We start from the raw sequence: 19,815 nt of genomic DNA on the forward strand, positions 1-19,815 counted from the left end.
TCACTGGTCGATACAAGTACAAACAGACAGTAGCTGACTGAAATCTGACAGTCCAACGTGGAATGGAAATAATACAATTTGATTAAGACGCGATGCCCAATCGAATCAAATTTCTAAAGCTCCTCCTTCCGTAGCAGATGACTCAAATCTACTCCAGTAACTGTACAGAAGTTTGTACTCGGAGCAGCAATCCATGCGGTATTTTCCCACAGATGCTGAATATTAATTAAATAATAAAAACTCAAGACAATTGAACAACTGTCTAATTTTCTATAATCTTTTTCAAAATGCATCGGACACAGGACAACTCCTTATTTAAAAGGTGGCAATTTTAACAGAAAAGACAAGCTACTAATACAGAAAGACTAAAGGAAATGCATCTTAAACAGCAGCTCAAGTTGCTTGTAAATCTACCTTGAACATAGTTGTTTTGTGGTTTGTTTGTTGGTTTTTTTTTAGTCAAAACTGAAGTCTTTGAACAATGTGGATTTCGATTCTGCTTCTTTTAAACCGATAAAGAAAGTGAATGTCACTTCACTCAGAGGTCTTTCCTTAAACAAAATGCACAATGTATTTTCTCTCACTTAGCTCTTTCCAACAGAGAAATGTGCTGCCTTCTTCACAAGTATGTAAGTTAGAAGAAGACTTTTGGGAAAAGATCAAATTCAATAAAGCCCTTTTTCTTAAAAGATATCTTTTCCACAGACACACTTTATGAAACTGTTGAAAACAATTGCAATTGCTTAAAAACAAAATTCAGAAAAGGGTTTTTAACGTAAAACACTCCACTTCTGTTTGCAGTTTAAATTTTAATCCACAGGAGCCATTGTAAGCTAAGGCCCAAAGATTCGCAGCTTTCGCCATGTATTTGGAACTGAAGCTCTTTCCTATTCTTTCTTCACCTGGGCTGAAGGTGGGACAGGAGTGTTGAGTTTTACAAACATTTCCTTTTCAATTCCACAAATTGTATTTACTTAAAATGAAACACCGATTATCTGGCTAATTCTCTTAGTACCTCATTTACAATTACATCCTAACACGTAAAGGAGATGCAACCCATCTGCTTTTCATCTTGCAGTTTTACTTCCAGCAACAAACACCACTTAGAATAGAAGGGGGCAGATGCACCCTAACAAACGCAGCGCTTAATGTAATGCTCTCCTACATTCATATTTATAGCAGATACTCTATTAACCATAAGTCGTGTGTTGGTTTTTTTTTTTAATAAAAAATGCTAGCGTATTTTTTGCAGCATCTTTTTAAAAGGAGTTCATTATCTCTCCAGGATTTTTTAGAACGTCTAAGACGCTTCCTTCCTTTAAGACGTGGGCAGTGGTGAAGGGACCACCAGCAAAATCTTTGACCTCCTCTTTCTGTGTGTTGATGTTGGTTGAGGTGGTGGTGTCTTTTGAAACAAAAGAAAACAAAACCAGCTTTCACAATGTGACCTAGTTAGAGCAGATTATACTCACTTTTGTTAGAAACAAGAATTTCCAGCTTTCATGCTTCTCACATAAGAATCTTCACAAATTCTACTTACTTTGCAATGCTTTATGATTACAAGCAAAACAAAAAGCAACAAAACAAAACAAAAATTATAAAAGCAGATCTGTCACTGGAAAAATACTGCAGAAGTCCAACACTGCCTGGAATTGCTAGCATGCGCAGACAGGACAGATTGAAGATTTAATAAAGAAAAAAAGGAAAATCAGCACTTCAGATCTGAAGTGCTAAAGTTTCAGTTACCTAGGGTAAGAAAGGGCGTCACTGGAGTACCACTGGGTCCAGAAAGTTCTGCCGATTTTACAACGGGAACACTAAATGTAAACCCAATCTGCTATGAACAAGAGAGGTTTTTCAGATTCTCAAGCCACAGGAACTTCAGTCGAATGCACACACAAAACCAAATCTGAAAGCTGCTCTTCACATTTGTAGCACGCATGCTGAATGACAAATTATAAGCCAGAAGCCTACATACTTTTCTCCATCAAGGCAGATTCTGCTTTAGTGTTCTGCAACAGCCTACTAAATGCCTAAGAAAAAAAGTCAAGCTCCTTTATTATTTTACTTACAGAAGACGTAGGTAGCACTTCTGCCTCAGTAGATTTCACAACTGGAGATGAAAACGCAAACTCAGGACTGCTAACAGTACTTGTTGGTTGTATCTGTATTTTCAAAAGAATTAAAGGTTTATATTTAAGAGCAACAACTACCTGAATTCACTACCCAACAGAAGTCCCGCAGTGACGTCGAAAAACCTGATGTTTGAGTTATTTTGCAGATAAAAGTAATAATAAAACACAGGGAAGTTTCCAAGTGGGTATAGGACAATATCTTCAAAACCAAATTCCAGAAACTGAGAGGAAAAGCTGGAGATGCTACTTAGGTCTAAATGCACGGAAAAGCAAGCCAGGAAGCTGAAGAACGGCAAACTCAGCCCAATGATACTCCAAGAACTTCAGCAAACACCTCAACATGTTAAAGCAGCTGTCTACTTCAAACCGTACAAAAAATATTTCAAGTACTCTGGAACAGATTAATGTTTATTTTATTGCAATAATATGCCAATTATTGCACCCTAGGCTCATTCTATGTGAGGCTCATATGACCACGTTACCTCTAATTTAATAACTTAAATAAAGTTGTGGTTTAACCATTGCAGGCAACTAAGCACCACACAGCCACTCGCTCACTCCCTCCAAGTGGAACAGGGAAAAGAACTGGAAATAAAGAAGTAAAGTTGTTAAATTTGAGGTAGCATTAATGACTCATCGCATGTAATGGCTACCTGGAAAGACAAATGCCATAACCCTGTACATACTCCCCACTCCTTCCCCTTCTTTCCCCCAGCATTTATTGCTGAGCACGATGCTAAATGGTGTGGAATATCCCTTCGGTCCTCTGGGCTCCGCTGTCCTGGCTGAGTGCCCTCCCAGCCTCTTGTGCATCCCCGACCTCCTCGCTGGCAGGGCAGCGTGAGAAACAGAAAAGGACTTGTCACTGTGTAAGCACTGCTCAGCAACAGCTAAAACACCAGTGCCTTACCAACACTGTTTTGCTCACAAATCTGCAACACAGCATCATCTACTACGAAGAAAATTAACTCTACCCCTGCCCAAACCACTATAAATAACTTGGCATAAAGTCCACACCCCCCTTCCCCCGCAGACTTCCACAGCATTTGAAGCAGTTATACAATCACGTTAAATGGGAGTTGGCAGGCTCTAAGACTGAGAGAAGCAGAATCAAAACATTTATGCCTTTTTCCCCAAACTGGCATACAACCCCAATTCATTCAGCTGCGTAGAAACTAATATTTGTTAGTTTCATGAGCACCACAGAAAAAGTCAACTCGCAATAAAGCAGTATACTCATTGTAAACATTATTTATAGCATAAAGATTTACCTTGCCCGCCGCCGTCGCTGCTGCATCTGCCATGCCTGCCGCCTCCGTTGAATTTGCCACGCTTGTCGTTGCCACTGTTGACTTTGCCTTGTCCTTTGTCATCAGCAGATATGGCATGCCCGCCGCCATTATTGGATATGTCAAGCCTGAGGGCACTGTTGAACACGTTATGCCCGACGTCGCCGTTGTATATATCATGTCCTCCACCTCCTCCTCTGATAGATCTGTCAAGTCCTCCACCTCCGATGGATCTGTCATGCCCTCCACCTCTGATGGATCTGTCATGCCCTCCACCTCTGATGGATTTGCCATGCCCGTCGCAGCTGCTGGAGTTGCCGTGCTCATTGCTGCTGTTGAAACAGCGCTCGGTGACGCTGAGACAGCGCTACTACCAACGAAACTAGAATTGAACTGAGGCAGCGATGCAGCACTGATGGGTAGGGGTATGTTCGGTAGCACTGGTTCCTCCACTTCCTAAAGTTGCAAATTTTAATTTTTCTTATACAAGACATACTACTTTCTCACCCCATCCCACCCAATTTATTAACAAAATTAAATAGAACAAAAATCCATACAAATTAAGAGAAAGCAAGTTTCCAGAAGAAATCCCGATCTCCCCACCTCTGTCTACCACGTCATTTTAATTTATGGCAGGCCTGCTTCCACATTATACTCTATTCAACAACTGTACAGCAAGAACACTGAAAGTTAACTCAAAACCTGTGCAGAACAGAGACGCACAGATCACATTTTTTTTCTTTCTTTTCTATACTTTAGTCATCAAAGCTCTGGAGAAGCATCATCCTTTCTAACTACCCTCGCATGGCTTCAATTAAGAGTACACTCTCAAGACAAGTGAGAAAGTGTTCCTCTTGCAAAATTAGGCAGGATAGCTGCCAAAGTTTCTAAAGTCATTACAGCAGGGAACGTGGAAAAAGGTAATGTTTAAAGAAGCAGGTAGGTTCAACAACCAAACTAAACACAAAAAGCACCAAAGAAAGTCAGACTAGCAGCACTGAAGATTGTGTTCTGGTAAATACAGTCTATACCATGTATCAGGATGCAAATATAAAAATCAGAAGAGAGCCTCTTAACAACTTCAATTTTCATCCCTGCCACTTACTTTATTTGATTACTAAGATTGGATGAGTTATGTTTTAAATGGCATAGAAAATCTGACCAAAATTTGTACAGTACTATCATGATCTACTTAGAAATGACTAGGCAGGGATGTAAGTTGGTGCTACTGATATTCAGTGCATCCTGTAGCTTACATCTGTTTCACAGTTTTGATTTGAAAAGTTTATGGAACTTTTGATATTTGGACCATTATTTTATTTGCGTTACAGGAATAAACAACAGTGTTTACGATTTCTTTATATTGCATCATCCAGAAGTCTCATTTAATGATTTGAAACTTAAATTAACTTAAATACTTAATATTAACTTAATATTAATTAAATACTTAATGTTAACGTAAATACTTAAATTAACTTACAGGCAGCTTATATAACATCCAATAAAAGAAAAAATAATCTGAATATTCATGGTCATAGTTTTATGGAATAGATTTTTCCTATTAAAATGAGAAAAAAACTCTCTCACAATGAGTTTGGTGAGTATCAAAAACTGAGTCATCGTTAGCAGACATGCAGAATGCTCTCTTCTACTACTCTTTTTCACACTCTTGGCCTGTATCTTTCTGTATGACTTAAATATGAAACCAAAAATTAAGCTTTTTTTTTTCTTTTTATACTTGGCACTCGTTTCAAGTATCATTCCTGTAGAAAAACTATACAAACCTTCACCAAAACATTACTTCTCCTCTTAGGACTCATTCATTCAATTGCTAACGAGAAATGTTATAGTTTGAAGAATCTCCAAGGTAAGAGAATTAAAAATTTCAAAATTACATAAGCAAAGTTCAGGTATTCAAACACAGGAAATCAATTGGAGCCTGCTCTGAAACCCACAAGAAAACAAAAACAATGCAAAAATAAAGCGGTATTGTTATAATTTACTATGATGCAATAAAACTGACACACTTAGCTAGTTACTTCAGTAAGCTCAGTGACAGCAATTAATTTAAGAGTCACTTACCTGTTCTTGTACAGCTCTTGATAAATAGTGTATTCCTCTTTCCCTTCTCATTTTGCCGCCTCCGCTACTCACTCCTGAAGACAGACCATTGGACGCAGCAGTACTGAATTTGTAGCTGGTCACATTGCTAGCACACGACAGTACAGAAGTTGGGGGAAACAAGAGAAAAAAAAATTACCAGCCAAATTTTTTTTTCAAGATATTAGAGCTGTTATTAGTCCTAGAATTGAAACCTGCTGATCAGAAAAAAACTAAAGCTGTCTCACAAGTTGCTAAACGCTGGTAAATACTTGATGTTCTAAATAGGAAAAACTTTATTAACAGCAGCAATGAAAAGGACATACATAAGTGCACCGTTCACACGGGAACAATGACTAAGCCAGAAGACCTGAAATAGAAGAGCTGATTTAGATTGTTATTTTCCAGTGCTTCCTTTAAATAGGACTGGTTCTCTGATTCTGCGATGCACGTGTATCTTTTGCAGGGATATAAAAGAACAGCTCACAAAAATACAGAAAGAGTGCACATATGCACACATACACATGGGAAACACTGCCAACAGCTCTGATAGAATAGGGACGCCTTAGACTTGTGTGGCAAGGTAATATGGCCTAAGCTTCAGAAGCAGCTCTGGCTTTCATGTGGCCATCAGCAGGAACAGCAGAGGTGTTTGGGTATGCCAACATTCCAGAAGTCTTTTCAGACATGAATACAGATCCCTTTTGTAAGGCATACAAAGGCGTTTTTCTGGTACTTAAAAAAGCCTAGCTCAAAACCAGAAAGATATCCTAATCCAAGAGCAAATGGGGAAAAAATAACCCAAACCAGAAGTGGAATAGGGAATAACTCTAACAAAAGTACTATGGCAAGAAAATGAAGTATGCCTGGAAAAACCGTGACATCAAAGCTTATCTTGCAGCCAATCAGTCAGTCAGTACAGAAGTGCATTAGATCGCACTGGAAGACACCAGGTCAAACTCCCACAATACTGAGGAGGAGAACTGGTCTAAACTTGTCAAATACTTGACAACAGCCTGCTTAGCACTGTAACTGCATAGAGGAAGACAGATCCCTAAGGCATATGCTCAGACTTTTCTCTAATCCGAACTGTCAATCCATTAGAATTCTGAAAAAAGTCTTACATCAAAATAGATCTTCATTCAGACAACTATCGCTTGCCCATAACAGCCCATATTCCTCTTTCTGTTAACACCTGTGAGCTTCAAGGGGGCAAAGACAATTGTCAGCCTTCAAGCAAGTCTAATCTACAATTGGACTCAGGTTTAAAATATATACACACACACACACACACATAGATATATAGCATTGGTGGGCCAGAGATTTACTGAGTATTCCAACTCAACTGTCCAAAGGGACTCTTGCCAGCAGATCAGTGTGGTGCTCCTGCTCCAGAACATGGCACCCAACAGAGACCAGCATCACAAAAAACACTACCACCACTACCTACTCTACAAACAAAAGGTAGGGCACTGCAATAAACTTTGTGAACGAAATCAAAAGCAGTATGAGTTTGCTCTATCTCCTTCCTAAATGGAGAAGTAGAAAGGAGTTCTAACAGAGACAATTTAGAACAGTTTGAAAAAAACATAATTAAAACCCAGCACCTGATTGCACCTGTACCAGAACCTTAAAGCCAGTCGCTTCCACCCCTAAAAAGGTGGTTGTTGTGAAGTCCAACTTTTAGATGCCAAAACAAAGTGTTGAGTTCTTTCTGCAAGCCAAAGAATGCCCATGGTCACATAAGAATTGCTTGGCAGATGAGCATAGAGTCAACAAAATTCCCTGCTACTGTTCTTTGAAAAGAGCGACCCCCTAAAAACCGAGTGCAAAGTCTCTTAACTCAAGCATTATTACCCAAAACACCATTTGCCCAGAAGGAAAAGCCATCAATATTATCTGGAGGATAACTCATTTGACCTAATCCAAGAAAGCAGTGTAACACAAAGCAGTCTCCTCAAGAAGAAATTCAATTAATTCTGCTGGATTTTTTTTATTTTAGAGATGAGTTAGCATTTGGCCTCAAATGATTCTAAAGAACACATGGTCTTCATGTGAACTCAAAGCAGACAATTAACTTCATCATGAAAGGAGTATTAAAAAAAAGAATAATAAATCATAAATCTTCCTCCATGTTTTTGCTTAAAAAATAAAGAAAAAAACACATCAATAAACATCCTCCTGAACTGTAACTCACTTCCCCTACTTCACCTTCTAAAGAATGCTTCAGAAAGAATCATCCCATTAGGACAGAGCTTTCAAACTGCAAGCAATTAAATAGCTAAAACTAATAGCTTTTCCCCTAGGGAACATTAGGAGGGACAAATTATTTTGTTATAAGTAAACTGAGTTATAAACCATGAAATATCTGTCAAAGCAAAATTTGTAACGCTACAGATTTAGTCAAACTACAAAATGAGCCATATTTCCTGTAGAAGGAAAAAATTAGGCCTCCAATAGCAAAGATCCTTTCTGTGGATACAGCATTATAACGTGCCTCGTTTCCCATCTTCGTATCCTACTCAGAAGATAAACTTGGGATAAAAAGTGGTGTATCAGTACTTTTATTCTTGCTCATCTTCCTTCCTTTCATAAAAACAACAATTTTCTCAAAGTTATATTGATCTTCAAACACAATCCAGACTTTGCAGCTGCCTCAAAATACAAAATTTTCATTGGATTTCCCATTCCTTTTACTGAGAACTGTCACCACCTTTCAGGTGCAGACCGTACTGAAAAAGGAGATTTCTTTCTTCCTTCAAGTTTTAAATTAATAGATGTCATACCTTTCAGATGGTTCTGCTCGCTGTTCTGCAGGCAAAGTCTTCTCTCTCATCCCCTGCAAGTTAAGTTTAGTTCAAGACTTAGCTGAATATGTACAGAATACACAAAGTACCAACAACCACTTCATGTGGTTTTTTGTGGTTTTTATTTTATTTATTTATTTTTAATTTTATAGCACTGAATACACCTCACCTACTTAACGTTGTTCCCTAATTCAGCATTGTGGGTACAGTTCAGTTAAATTTTGGGGCTAAAGTAAGCATCACTGCTTCACTCAGCATTGAGGACAAACTGATAGAACACTAAATCAAATTTGTCAAATCCTCTAACAAAGAAAGTAATTACTTTAAACAAAATGACAAAAATTGTGTGTGGGGGGGAGAGTTTTCATCAAAACTTGTGTTTGCCAACCCCGTAAAAGGGACATACTTTTCTGTTTTCTATCATTTATCAACAAACAAGAAAAAAAAAACCTCTACCCCCCTAAAAACTAAGCAGTTGCTGCTACATTCATTTTAGAACTTTACCAAATGGAGATTGTGCTGGCTAAACAATACAGAGATTGAAAGAGTTAAAAGCAATAAGCAACCAGTATTACTGTCCACTTTGATTTCCAGCCTAAGAAGCCCATACACTTAACAAGTGGTCATTTGTACACTCAGACTGATACTGGAAACACAGATGTTTTCGCAGAAAGAGATGCCCATTTAATTTTATGGAAAATTTATCAGACTCCATCTACTCCAAAGCAATCAAAACCGATAACTCAGCACATTGTCAGAACTCTCACTTGGAGCACATAGCTCACCTGGAATAGTTTACACAGAACACGAGCATGTTTCATCAGTGACAGCTTTGTGTACATGAGAATATAAAAGGAAAACATTTCTGTCTTTTAATATTCTTTCACTGAGAACAGGATGACTCAATAGCACATCATGACATCGTGAAAACAACCACAAGACACTGAGTGTTCCAAAAACAGAATTAAATCCATAAAAGCTCAATCTATTTCACAATGGTTCCCACTGCCTTAAAGCTCGCCTCAAACATACTATCAGTACTTTTTGCAAAGATAGGATAACAATTGGTTTGAGAAACATTCCAAGACTGGAAAAAAAAAACAGGCACATAAGGACTCAAAAATGTACTCACTTGGAACTTTGTGTCTCCTCTCTGGCAAATTTTGCTGGACTGAGTAGTTGAAGTCGGTGATGGTTCAGAATACCGCGTATAACGCATCGGCTGACGGTTTACTGTTGGTGTCACAAGTCTCTTAACAGGTGGAGGCTGGAATGCATTCTGGGATTCCAGCTTTGAAAGGGAAACAGCAATCAATTTATCCTTACGTCCATCCAAATTAATTCCAATATTTATTGATGAAAACAAATTACAGAACTATAAACCTCCCCCCATCGGTCTTGGCACTCAGTGAATACAATTTGAAAATTCTGAAGACCGTTCAACTTGTAGAGGGAAATCACCAGAAAACCAGTAACGAAATCCATAAAGCTATATATAAGTAGCCAAAGTCTGACTGAATTCCGTTTCAAAATTTGGCAGTTAGCTTCATAGACAAAATAATTCATGCTACCATAATTAAAATAATCCATGTTCCTAGAATATGCTCCTATCTTTTCCTCTGCCCACACTGTGATTTTTTTTTTTTAGTAGCTTAATTCATTAATTTAACATTCGAAGTGTTAAGCAACTAATTATACAGGCTTCTGGGCTTCACATCCCCTACATTTTCCCCCTTCAAAGTTACACAAACAATAGAACACACTCAAAAAAAACAACTTGTCAGTCTTACAATAATCTCATTCATTAAAATATGATCCAATGCTTTACATGTGCATTAGATGCACTTCAAGTAGTGGGTTTGACTTCCCTTTTCAAAGCATTTTCACAGACCAGAGTTAATTTTTAACACAGACCACTGCGTGTTCTGCAAAACTGACTTAACTGAACTGTCAGACAGAAAACAAACCCTAAAGGCTACAAAATTTACCGATGGCTCCGCCTGCGGTCTTAAGGATCAGAAAATACAGTCTTAGGAAGCATGCTATTGTTCAAATCAATACCAACAGGAAATCGTTTACACCGCAGCTTTAATTTCACAGTATCTCCCAGCTCTTAGTAATAGGATTCACACTCTCTCTAAAGTATACAAAAATACATCTTTCTAAAAAATATTACATTCAGTTTGAAACCTTGAATAAGACATGTTTTATGTAAGTTCACAAATCTACTTCGAGTGAACGACGGTTCATTGCTGGTTTTAAAGGTAAAAAAGAAAAATATTAATTCCCCCAGTTAGGCATTCAATACACCAAGAGCTATTCTGCCTGGTACAGTTCCTTGAAATAAGAAAAATACCACATCACTGCTACCCACTGCAGAAGTTTAGCCCGAGTGCACAAGTGTTCCGTCAACCGCATGTTCACTTTAGCAGGAAAACACACGATCGTCTCCTCAGCAAATAATTGCTTCTCATCACGGGCTACCCTTCTCCCGCCACCATTATGAATTCTAGTATTATGAATAGACAATCTATCTCCTTTCACCCACTGACAGCTGCGTGCAACATTCATTTAGTGGCTGACAATTTCAGGCTCTCTGTTGCAAATCTGGCAGATCTTTCTTAATGCCTTATCACAGGTGTATTGATATAATATAACTGAGAATTCACACCAGATTTGGTTTTAGTTATTTGGATAATATTTATGATATACTTCACTTCTCCATGCCCTTGTAATTTGGCAGATGGTGAAAAGATGGTCCAGGAAATCTGAGATGTTTGTAAACTCTGAAGTGATTGTAAACTTAATTATACATCCATCCAGTCAAGGAATTAGCACAGAAACTTCTTGAGACACTGTCCCTTTTCTCATTAGAACAGAAGATGAAAAGTTTGCACATCTTGTTATTTCCTTCAGTCACCTGATCTTCAAGTGGTCATTTAAGGGTTTTGCAATTTAATAAGCCCAAGAATACCCCTAACTAAAGTCATCAAAAAAAGATGACTAGTTTTCATTTTTTAAAGAAAATGAAAGGAAATCATGCTTTACCACAGCATTATCACCAGTTCTGTGCTACCTCCAAATAGGAATTTAGGAGCGTTAAGATTTATAGCGTCGGAAAAGAAAAAGAAAAAAAAAAACCTCTACCCCCCTAAAAACTAAGCAGTTGCTGCTACATTCATTTTAGAACTTTACCAAATGGAGATTGTGCTGGCTAAACAATACAGAGATTGAAAGAGTTAAAAGCAATAAGCAACCAGTATTACTGTCCACTTTGATTTCCAGCCTAAGAAGCCCATACACTTAACAAGTGGTCATTTGTACACTCAGACTGATACTGGAAACACAGATGTTTTCGCAGAAAGAGATGCCCATTTAATTTTATGGAAAATTTATCAGACTCCAACGATGGTTCATCGCTGGTTTTAAAGGTAAAAATGAAAAATATTAATTCCCCCAGTTAGGCATTTAATACACCAAGAGCTATTGTGCCTGGTACAGTTTTGCAATTTAATGATACCCCTAACTAAAGTCATCAAAAAAAGATGACTAGTTTTCATTTTTTAAACAAAAGGAAAGGAAATCATGCTTTACCACAGCATTCTCACCAGTTCTGTGCTACCTCCAAATAGGAATTTAGGAGCGTAAGATTTATAGCGTCGGAAATTAACAATTTTCCTCCTCTTTACTTTGAATGGTGATAAAAAGCAGAAAAATTAGTTTTCTGTGCCCGAATGAACACGGAAGTCTGTACAAAGTCTATATGACCACTCAAGCAGTATTTTTCTATTTGTGATCATTTCTTCAAGAGAAAACTTGCCTCAAGAGGAATTTTAATATGCAGCTTCACCCCAAGTTGGGGGACAAGATAAAACGACTTGGTGTGTTCTAGAGCTGTTGCTCTCAACTTACAAAGATAACATAATTCTTAACCTGAGTAATCTTCACAGCCCATCATCTATTGTGGATACATGCCAATATTAACTTGATTTGATGTCTATGTCGTCACTGAGGTTTGAGAAAATTTTTCTAATAGTGATAAAGCATTGAAAAAGTTATCTACCTCAGCTTAAGACATTATTGGTTCTTACCTTTCTTCGTTTGGACTGGAAGTCAGTAATATCCGGTTTATCTATGTCCGGAGGCTGAGGGAAAAAACAAAGCATAAATATTAGAGGGCAATTTTTTTCTCCTGAGAGAGAGGGTTCCCTGCAACAAAAATGTGGGGGTTCATGGTCAACTTACACAACACAGCGGCAAAAGAGATGTCATTCTTTTAGCATCCTGTTGAAAAAACAGCGCAATAAATTAAACCGGCCACAACGTAAGGAAGAATAGTTTTATCTTTATCCTTTGATGGCACATTTACTAAGTTTTATAAACACATGAAGCAAAAACAGATTAAAAGAAGTGCTATTTACCAACAAAGGGCTTGACAGCTTCTCCACTGCCTCCAAGATGCACCACGCTGAGGTACTCAAGGTAGCGTGGGACCGCACAGTTTCTTCTCTAGCTTTCGCTCTCTTTTGTGCCTGAAAAATTAGCATTTTAAGTGTTACAATGGTCAATTCTCAGCTAAGGAGGCATGTTTTTTACGTCCCAAGGCTACACTGATGATACAATCAATATATTCTGATGACAGAGAAACATGCAGTCACTGGGAGTTCAAGCCATAAAGAAGAGAATACGTTCGGAGTTTAATGAAGTTTACCTTGGGCCTCAGTGCATCTTGCACGTGCTTGTTGCACGAGCAATAAAAGAACTCCGTACTTGTAAAAGGTCAAGACGGATGATGCTAGGACTGCTAAGGCCTCCGAAGCAGTAATCAGGGAAACAGAACTCAAGAAAAGGCTTGTGGTACAGAAAGCATTTTCAGTAACAACACAGACCTCAGAGTTTCACGATGGTCTAAGTGTACCATCTTAAAATCAGTGTATACAATCATAACCAGGAACTAGTTTTACTTCTCTCTTGCTTCCTCCCTTCCCCCAAGATTAAAGTTGGCTGCAAATCTTTGTCTTAAAAGATAAAGATCTGATTTAAACTGTAACAGATCTAAACATTACACTGAAAAAGTAAACTGTTTATTTGCACCACCCAACTTCAAATATCAGTCGAAAACTTCCTTTGGTGTGACTTTTTTTCTTCCCAGGTTAAACCCCTCATATAACCACACTGTGCTTATCACACGATGTGAAGACAGGAAGCAGACCACGCAGCATGTAAAAACACAAGTGAGACTCACAGAACCACAGAATGGTTAAGGTTGGAAGTGACCTCTAGAGATCGCCTGGTCTACCCCCCCGCTCAAGCAGGGCCACCCCGAGCAGGTTGCCCAGGACCATGTCAAGTCAGCTCTTGAAGACCTCCAAAGAGGGAGACTCCACAGCCTCTCCGGGCAACCCGTGCCAGGGCTCCATCACCCGCACAGTGCAAAAGCATTTCCTGATGCTCAGACAGAGCCTCACGTTTCAGTTTGTGCCTGTTGCCTCTTGACCTGGCACTGGGCACCGCTGAAAACACAATGGCTCTCTATGCTCTTTGCACCATCCATTCAGGTATTTATATACACCAATAAGATCCCCCCAAACCTCCTCTCCTCCATGCTAAACAGGCCCAGCAGTCCCTGCCTCTCCTCAGAGGAGAGGTGCTCCCAGTCCCTTGATCTTCTTGGTGGCCCTTCGCTGGACTCTCTAGTACCTTGCTGTCATTCACAGCAAGCAGCAAGAAGCAAGCTACTCTCTCCTTTAAAAGCCTAGTATTTTGGTTCCTCTTTTTACCATAATGCAGTAATATTGTAAAAAACAAAAATAGCCGACCAAAGAGGGTTCCCAGCTTTGCACCACAAGGTTTCAAGGTTTCCCGTAAGTGAGGTACTTGTACTGCCCTTTTTCCGTTGCACAAATGGACTGTCAGAACAGAGCCAGCAAACCCGCGTTTTCATTTTCTTCAAATTCCTTTTGATTTATCGATAAAAGTCACTTTCATTTAAATACATTCCTACCAAACCTGATTTGACTTTCCTTTTCGATTCAGCTCTAGCTAATCAGAGTTGTCAGCAGTTTTTATTTGCTATTTCCAAGAACTCTTGGGGGCAAATAACTCTCTCCAAGAACTATATGAATCGTTCAAAACAGAAAGCATGTTACTGCTTATCTTGGGACTGCATTTAGTCCTGCATGCCTCTGTGTACCAGAAGAACAAAGGATCAGCAAAGTTGATTTTAGATATTTTCAAAGACTGCAGGTTTATACAACATATCCATAGCATGAATGTAGGCATGCTTGGAAAAGAAGATCCACAGATAAATATTAGCCAGGTTTGACTACTGTAGCTTTTGCTACCATAAACACAAGTTTTCAAAGTTATGCTGTCATTGGCTTTTTTGCATCAAGTTATTTTAACGTAATGTAGTCAGAGGCAGACAATGGCACTTAAATGGAATTTTTTGAAAGACCTAACAACAGAGGAAACCCCAACTACCAACAACTAGCCCAAACTGTCATTCTTGTTCTTTCTGACAAGTATTACCTGTGGTAAAAACTGTCATTAAAGAATTTAAACAGAAATCAATCTCGTCTATTTTTGTAGACCAAGAGGGCAGAAGAGCAACTGTTTGGCAGTTTGGCAAAACTTTTCCCCTTCGGCAGTGCTCCTTTTATTATTTCCATCACTATTTCCCACTACACTACTTTTCTCATACCTGATAAGGTTCCGTCTTTGGCTGCCTTGATCTTACAGCTGCACCACCGGCATAAGCCGTCTTTCCGGGGTATAATGGAGAAAACCCAAGCTGGTTTTGCTTAAAAACAGACGTGCTTCCACGTACCTACGGAAACACAGTATGAGAAGTGGATAGAAAAACAGGTACACATTCAAACTGATTAAAAGAAATACTGTGCAGTACTTACAGGACACAGTCCTCCAAAAACAAATAAACTGAATGCAGGTTTCTTAGAGCTAGCTGCAGAATGCTGCGAGAGGGAATGAGTTCTTTCAGCTTCTGTGGGCCAGAGCAGTGACGATGAAGTATTTTTTAAAACTGCAACATCTGCCAAAATGACGTATACTAGATGTAAATGCCTCTCGTACGTACAGAACTTTAACAATAAAGATCACACTAATTCAAGTTCTTCAATACAGAAAAATAAGCATGACTTCAGCTTCTTTAAATAGATCAACTTCACGTACAGACTGAAAACCAAGTATCACCTACAAACTTGAAAACTGTTCACAGAGCTGCAAGTAGTTTTCACCAATCTTACCAAGTTAATACTGTGCTTCCAATGCAGGTATTTTTTTCCTTCAGGCTAAGATAAAAGAGGACCGCATAAACATCAGTGCATTTGTACGGACAAAGCTTTTTTCTGTGTTGGTAAAAGGCTGGAGGCCAGCACAGATCATAATCGCACAGGTTTTAAACCTGGAAGATTCCCCAAAGGCTGCTCTAAGAGTTAACGATCTTCTGCCCATGTATGTTTTACGAAGACACACCAGAAAGTTCTAGTGCACTCAGGTTATATTGCTAAAGCCCAGCAACTCTACTCTCAGCTGTACAAAAGTTCTCTGCAAAACCTGCTGAGCACACGTCAGTCCCTGTCTATATGGGGGACTAGAAAAAGCTGCAAACCTGCTGTTCGCCCTTTCAGCGAGAAGACCTACGTACCAACCTACATCGACACGATGCTTATTTTTTATTTTAAAATGGTGTGCTTTCCTCAATGAATTTGGCAAAAGACATGAAAGTATTGACAGCTGAAGCCTTCTACCAAGAAAGGTCAAAAAACAGCCTATAGCTTATGTCAGAGTAGTTTCTTTATCTTCTCTTGCTGAAACACAGGAAAACATCTCGTGTTCCTATTTGTCACCTGCACTTATTCACATTTAACCAGCTGTCTGTTAGATATTCTGAGTCACTCTTCCTTCTAGACAATCAGCCTAGTTGTCAAGTTACGGCAAGTCAGCCTGATTTCCTACCGTCCCAGTTCAAAATTTACATATAACCTAGCTGAATGCGTATATTTCAGCATTGACTCTTTCTAACATCAGGGTATCATAAACGTATTCCAAAGCACGCTTCTATTAAAAAGGTGATAGGATTATATACTTCTAAAACACTAAAAATTCAATTTAATTCTCGCATCCAAAGTTGACATTCACCTATTTTATTTACTAAGGTGATGTGGAATATTAAAGAACGCAAGGTACTTCACATTAAAAAAAAAGTCAATTAAACAGAGAACACAAAAATCACCTTCATCAGATGCTCTAGAGGAGGAATCACTGGTTGTTGAGATGTTATCATCGTCTTGTTGAGAGGTAGAATCTTCTATTTCTTTTATGAAGGACAGCCTAGGACTGCCAATGCCAAATATAGAAGATGTCGAGGGCTGACAAGGTGGGACAGGAGAATCCAGCATGGTATAATTCAGACGGCTCCGATGAAGAGAGGGCCTTGTTAACACAACTGGGAAGTTCAGTGCTGATCTACTTGTGGATGGTTCTAGACAAGAACAGGGAGATAATTAGCTTTGCTATAGACAAGCTCACAGAAGCCAAAACCTGTTTCCTATCGACAGCCATGCTATTGCCAAGTTCTAAGCGCAAAAAGAGAGAAGCCAAATTTAACTTCTTCCTCACCCAGATACGGTTGCATCTAACTGTCTGGCTACAACAACAACACTGCTTGCGATACACAGTATTAATGTTGCATCCAGAAGTAGTTAACTATGAGGTTTTACAACACCACATTCTGACCCCGTGCTCAAATGCTCTAACGCTGACTTGGCCGTTCACTAAATCAAACATATATACTCCTTCTCCCATGTACAGCTTGCAATAAGCTTTACAAAATTTGAGATTACACGGTAAATTACAGATAACACTGCAGCTTCCATAATATTGGAACAAAGGTTATATTAATCTGAATACACAACATGAAAATGAACGTTTGCAGTACTTTTTTCCCAAGTTCTTCCATATCAGCTCACGTTAGAGGCAAAACATCATCTCCTACCCATTAACTATTGGGATTTTGACCCAAGGGACAAGGATGTTGACCCAAGTAACCAGATGAGCATTTTTCCCTCTTGAAGCAAAGGGTCTGCAAACAATGCCAGTGGCCTGGAATAGGTGGCCTTGAAGTCTATCTTGCTAAAAAAAATCTTATTCTTAAGCATAGTAAGCGACACCCACGGACAGCAACATAAGCTGCAAAAGGTTCCAGGGTGTCCACCTGCTCCTGATCTCCTGGAGTTAGCAAGCTTGCAGTGCAGCTGTTCTTACTGAAAGCTCCTTTCACGCAGTTACATAGGAAAGCCAACATGTGTTCCTCAGTCACGAAGACCTTCTCTATTCTTTTCTCCAAACTCATTCCCAAGCTACAGCTACACAGAAAGCCATCAATCTCCTTGTTTACAATTAGATGAGATTGGAGGCAAAGATATTTCCTCCTTATTTTTTGATTCTGCCAACAACAGAAGCAACTGACTTTCCACATTATCTATGGTTACCTACGCACGCTCAGACAAAACTTCTTCACTTATTAAAAGCTGACTTCCCCAAAACAGCTAATTTAAGAGAAACTCAAATAAGAATAGATGCAAATTTATACAACAGGACTACAGGAACAGTGAGAGGCACTGGATATAAGACAAATTAATCTTTCATGAGGTAAAGGAGTTGCAAACCTCGTTGCCAACGGTCAAATACCTTTTCAAAGACACCCCCTCCCCCCGCGTAGACCTTAAAGTTATTGAATATTTTAAGGATAATAATCTCATAAACCACATCCGTGCACAAGTTCCCCAGTTCACCATCAAGTTAACGAGGAACTTTACTAAATTGATCAAAGCCCAAAACAAAAAAAAAACAAAACAAAACAAACAAAGTCGGGACACGAGACGGAATTTTCCTCTGCCATTCTAGCATCTAGTCTTTTGTTTCGAAGACTGCAAAACAAATTAATTTTTTTAATTGCCTTAGGCAATTAGACAGATTTTCATTCCATATCTTTTAAAAGATGGAAAATGCAACCCAGCACACTTGCAAATGACTTATTTTCAGCATTTAGCACCTGGCTAATAGAGTACCTAAAGTTAACTGATGCCTTCCAAGAGCATAAGATGTATGCTTCGTAACTGTGTATACAGTTTAAAGCTAAGACGGTTTCACAAACAGTTGTTTCGACTTTTTTGATTGTTTGTTTTTTTTTTTCATTCTGTCAAAACCCTCATTCCAATTTCCTTTTGAAATTCAGATTCAAAACTAGAAATCTGTGAATAAATACAGATGGCCAGAATTCCAAATGATTTTTCACATACCTCGTCTACTAATTCCTGCTGGTTCAGGCGTGAATCTCTCATCGATTATGGTATCTTCATCTGAATAATCGTGATGATAGTTTACCGGAGTCTCCTCCTGGTTTGCAGATTCATTTCTGTCTACACACTCCTCCTCACGCTTATTGAAATACTTCTGCAGCCAGGCCGGTACAATATTTTTCACAGTTTCTGTCATTCTGCTAATTATTCCCTGCTTGAAAGAAAAAACACTTGTTTAATTACAGAAACGCAGTCAACAGCATATGCTGCGATACCACCTTCCACGGACCTTGAAGACAGATATTATACAGCAAATATTCAGAAGACGACGACGAGGTTGATCCCTGGCATAGGATCGCTACACTTCTGGTAAACCTAAAATTCACCTAAGATTGATTTACAACTACCTATCACTGTCTGCACTTCCAAGTGACCTTGGCAAGGTTCAAAGTTTTGAAACCTCTGCCAAAATTCACCAGCAGGTCGTCAATCTGCAAGGCTATCACGAAACTCTACGCCTGAACAGCTCCTGACCTACAGACTTGTTCCAGGACTCTTCCTCTTCGCACCCTCCCGTGAAAACCAACTAAACCAGAAGTTCAGCAATTATCTACTGCGACAGTCAGGACCATACTACCCATTAAAATCAGTGACTCTAAATATTTTCAATTTTAGTAATGCTGAATTGCAGTGACTATACGCACAAAAAACAGTTCTGCTCTCAACAGTCAGGCTAACCCAGAAGATGTCCTGCAAGAAACACAGCTATAGCTATAGCACCAGCACCTCCTCTTGCAAGAGCCTTCTAAAGCTGTTGCTGTATTTTGTAGAAGACTGACTCTGCGGCATACATCGGGTACGATCGGAGAATTCCCACCTGACCGAAAGCCCCAGGAACTACGGTTAAATAAAAGATAAATTAATATAAATGAATATAATTAATAATAAAAATTAATAATAAAAATTAATATCCAGAAAGCTGACAATCATGAGCTAGGCATCCTGCTAATCATCCCTCCTGCAGGCAGGGGGAAAAAAAAAAGGTAAATTAGATCCAGGACTAGTTCCCAGGAACTTTGAAGCTGCTAACTATACTGCCTACAGTGCCCAGGCACCTTCAGAGCTTAATGGTAAGAGACAGAGGGTTTGGTGGGCTGTAATT

The 19,815-nt window shown here is 38.9% G+C and overlaps 1 protein-coding gene across 1 annotated transcript; it reads right to left on the bottom strand.

The window, feature by feature from the left end:
• Positions 1 to 1,318: 1,318 nt before the first annotated feature.
• Positions 1,319 to 18,858, bottom strand: LOC310883832 (nuclear pore complex protein Nup153-like; the record flags this gene model as incomplete). The annotated part of the gene is made up of 13 exons (XM_083804781.1): positions 18,654 to 18,858; positions 16,586 to 16,834; positions 15,243 to 15,382; positions 15,035 to 15,160; positions 12,753 to 12,863; positions 12,577 to 12,615; positions 12,423 to 12,476; positions 9,464 to 9,622; positions 8,311 to 8,363; positions 5,507 to 5,633; positions 3,407 to 3,880; positions 2,073 to 2,165; positions 1,319 to 1,405 (listed from the first exon to the last, which is right to left on the bottom strand). Exons 1-13 carry the CDS (start codon positions 18,847 to 18,849, stop codon positions 1,319 to 1,321), a joined length of 1,908 nt encoding a protein of 635 aa, XP_083660907.1. The 5' UTR covers positions 18,850 to 18,858.
• Between the last annotated feature and the right edge of the window lie 957 nt (positions 18,859 to 19,815).

This window comes from Anser anser, assembly GCF_964211835.1.
Source record: "Anser anser genome assembly, chromosome: 19".
Taxonomy (NCBI): Eukaryota; Metazoa; Chordata; class Aves; order Anseriformes; family Anatidae; genus Anser; species Anser anser.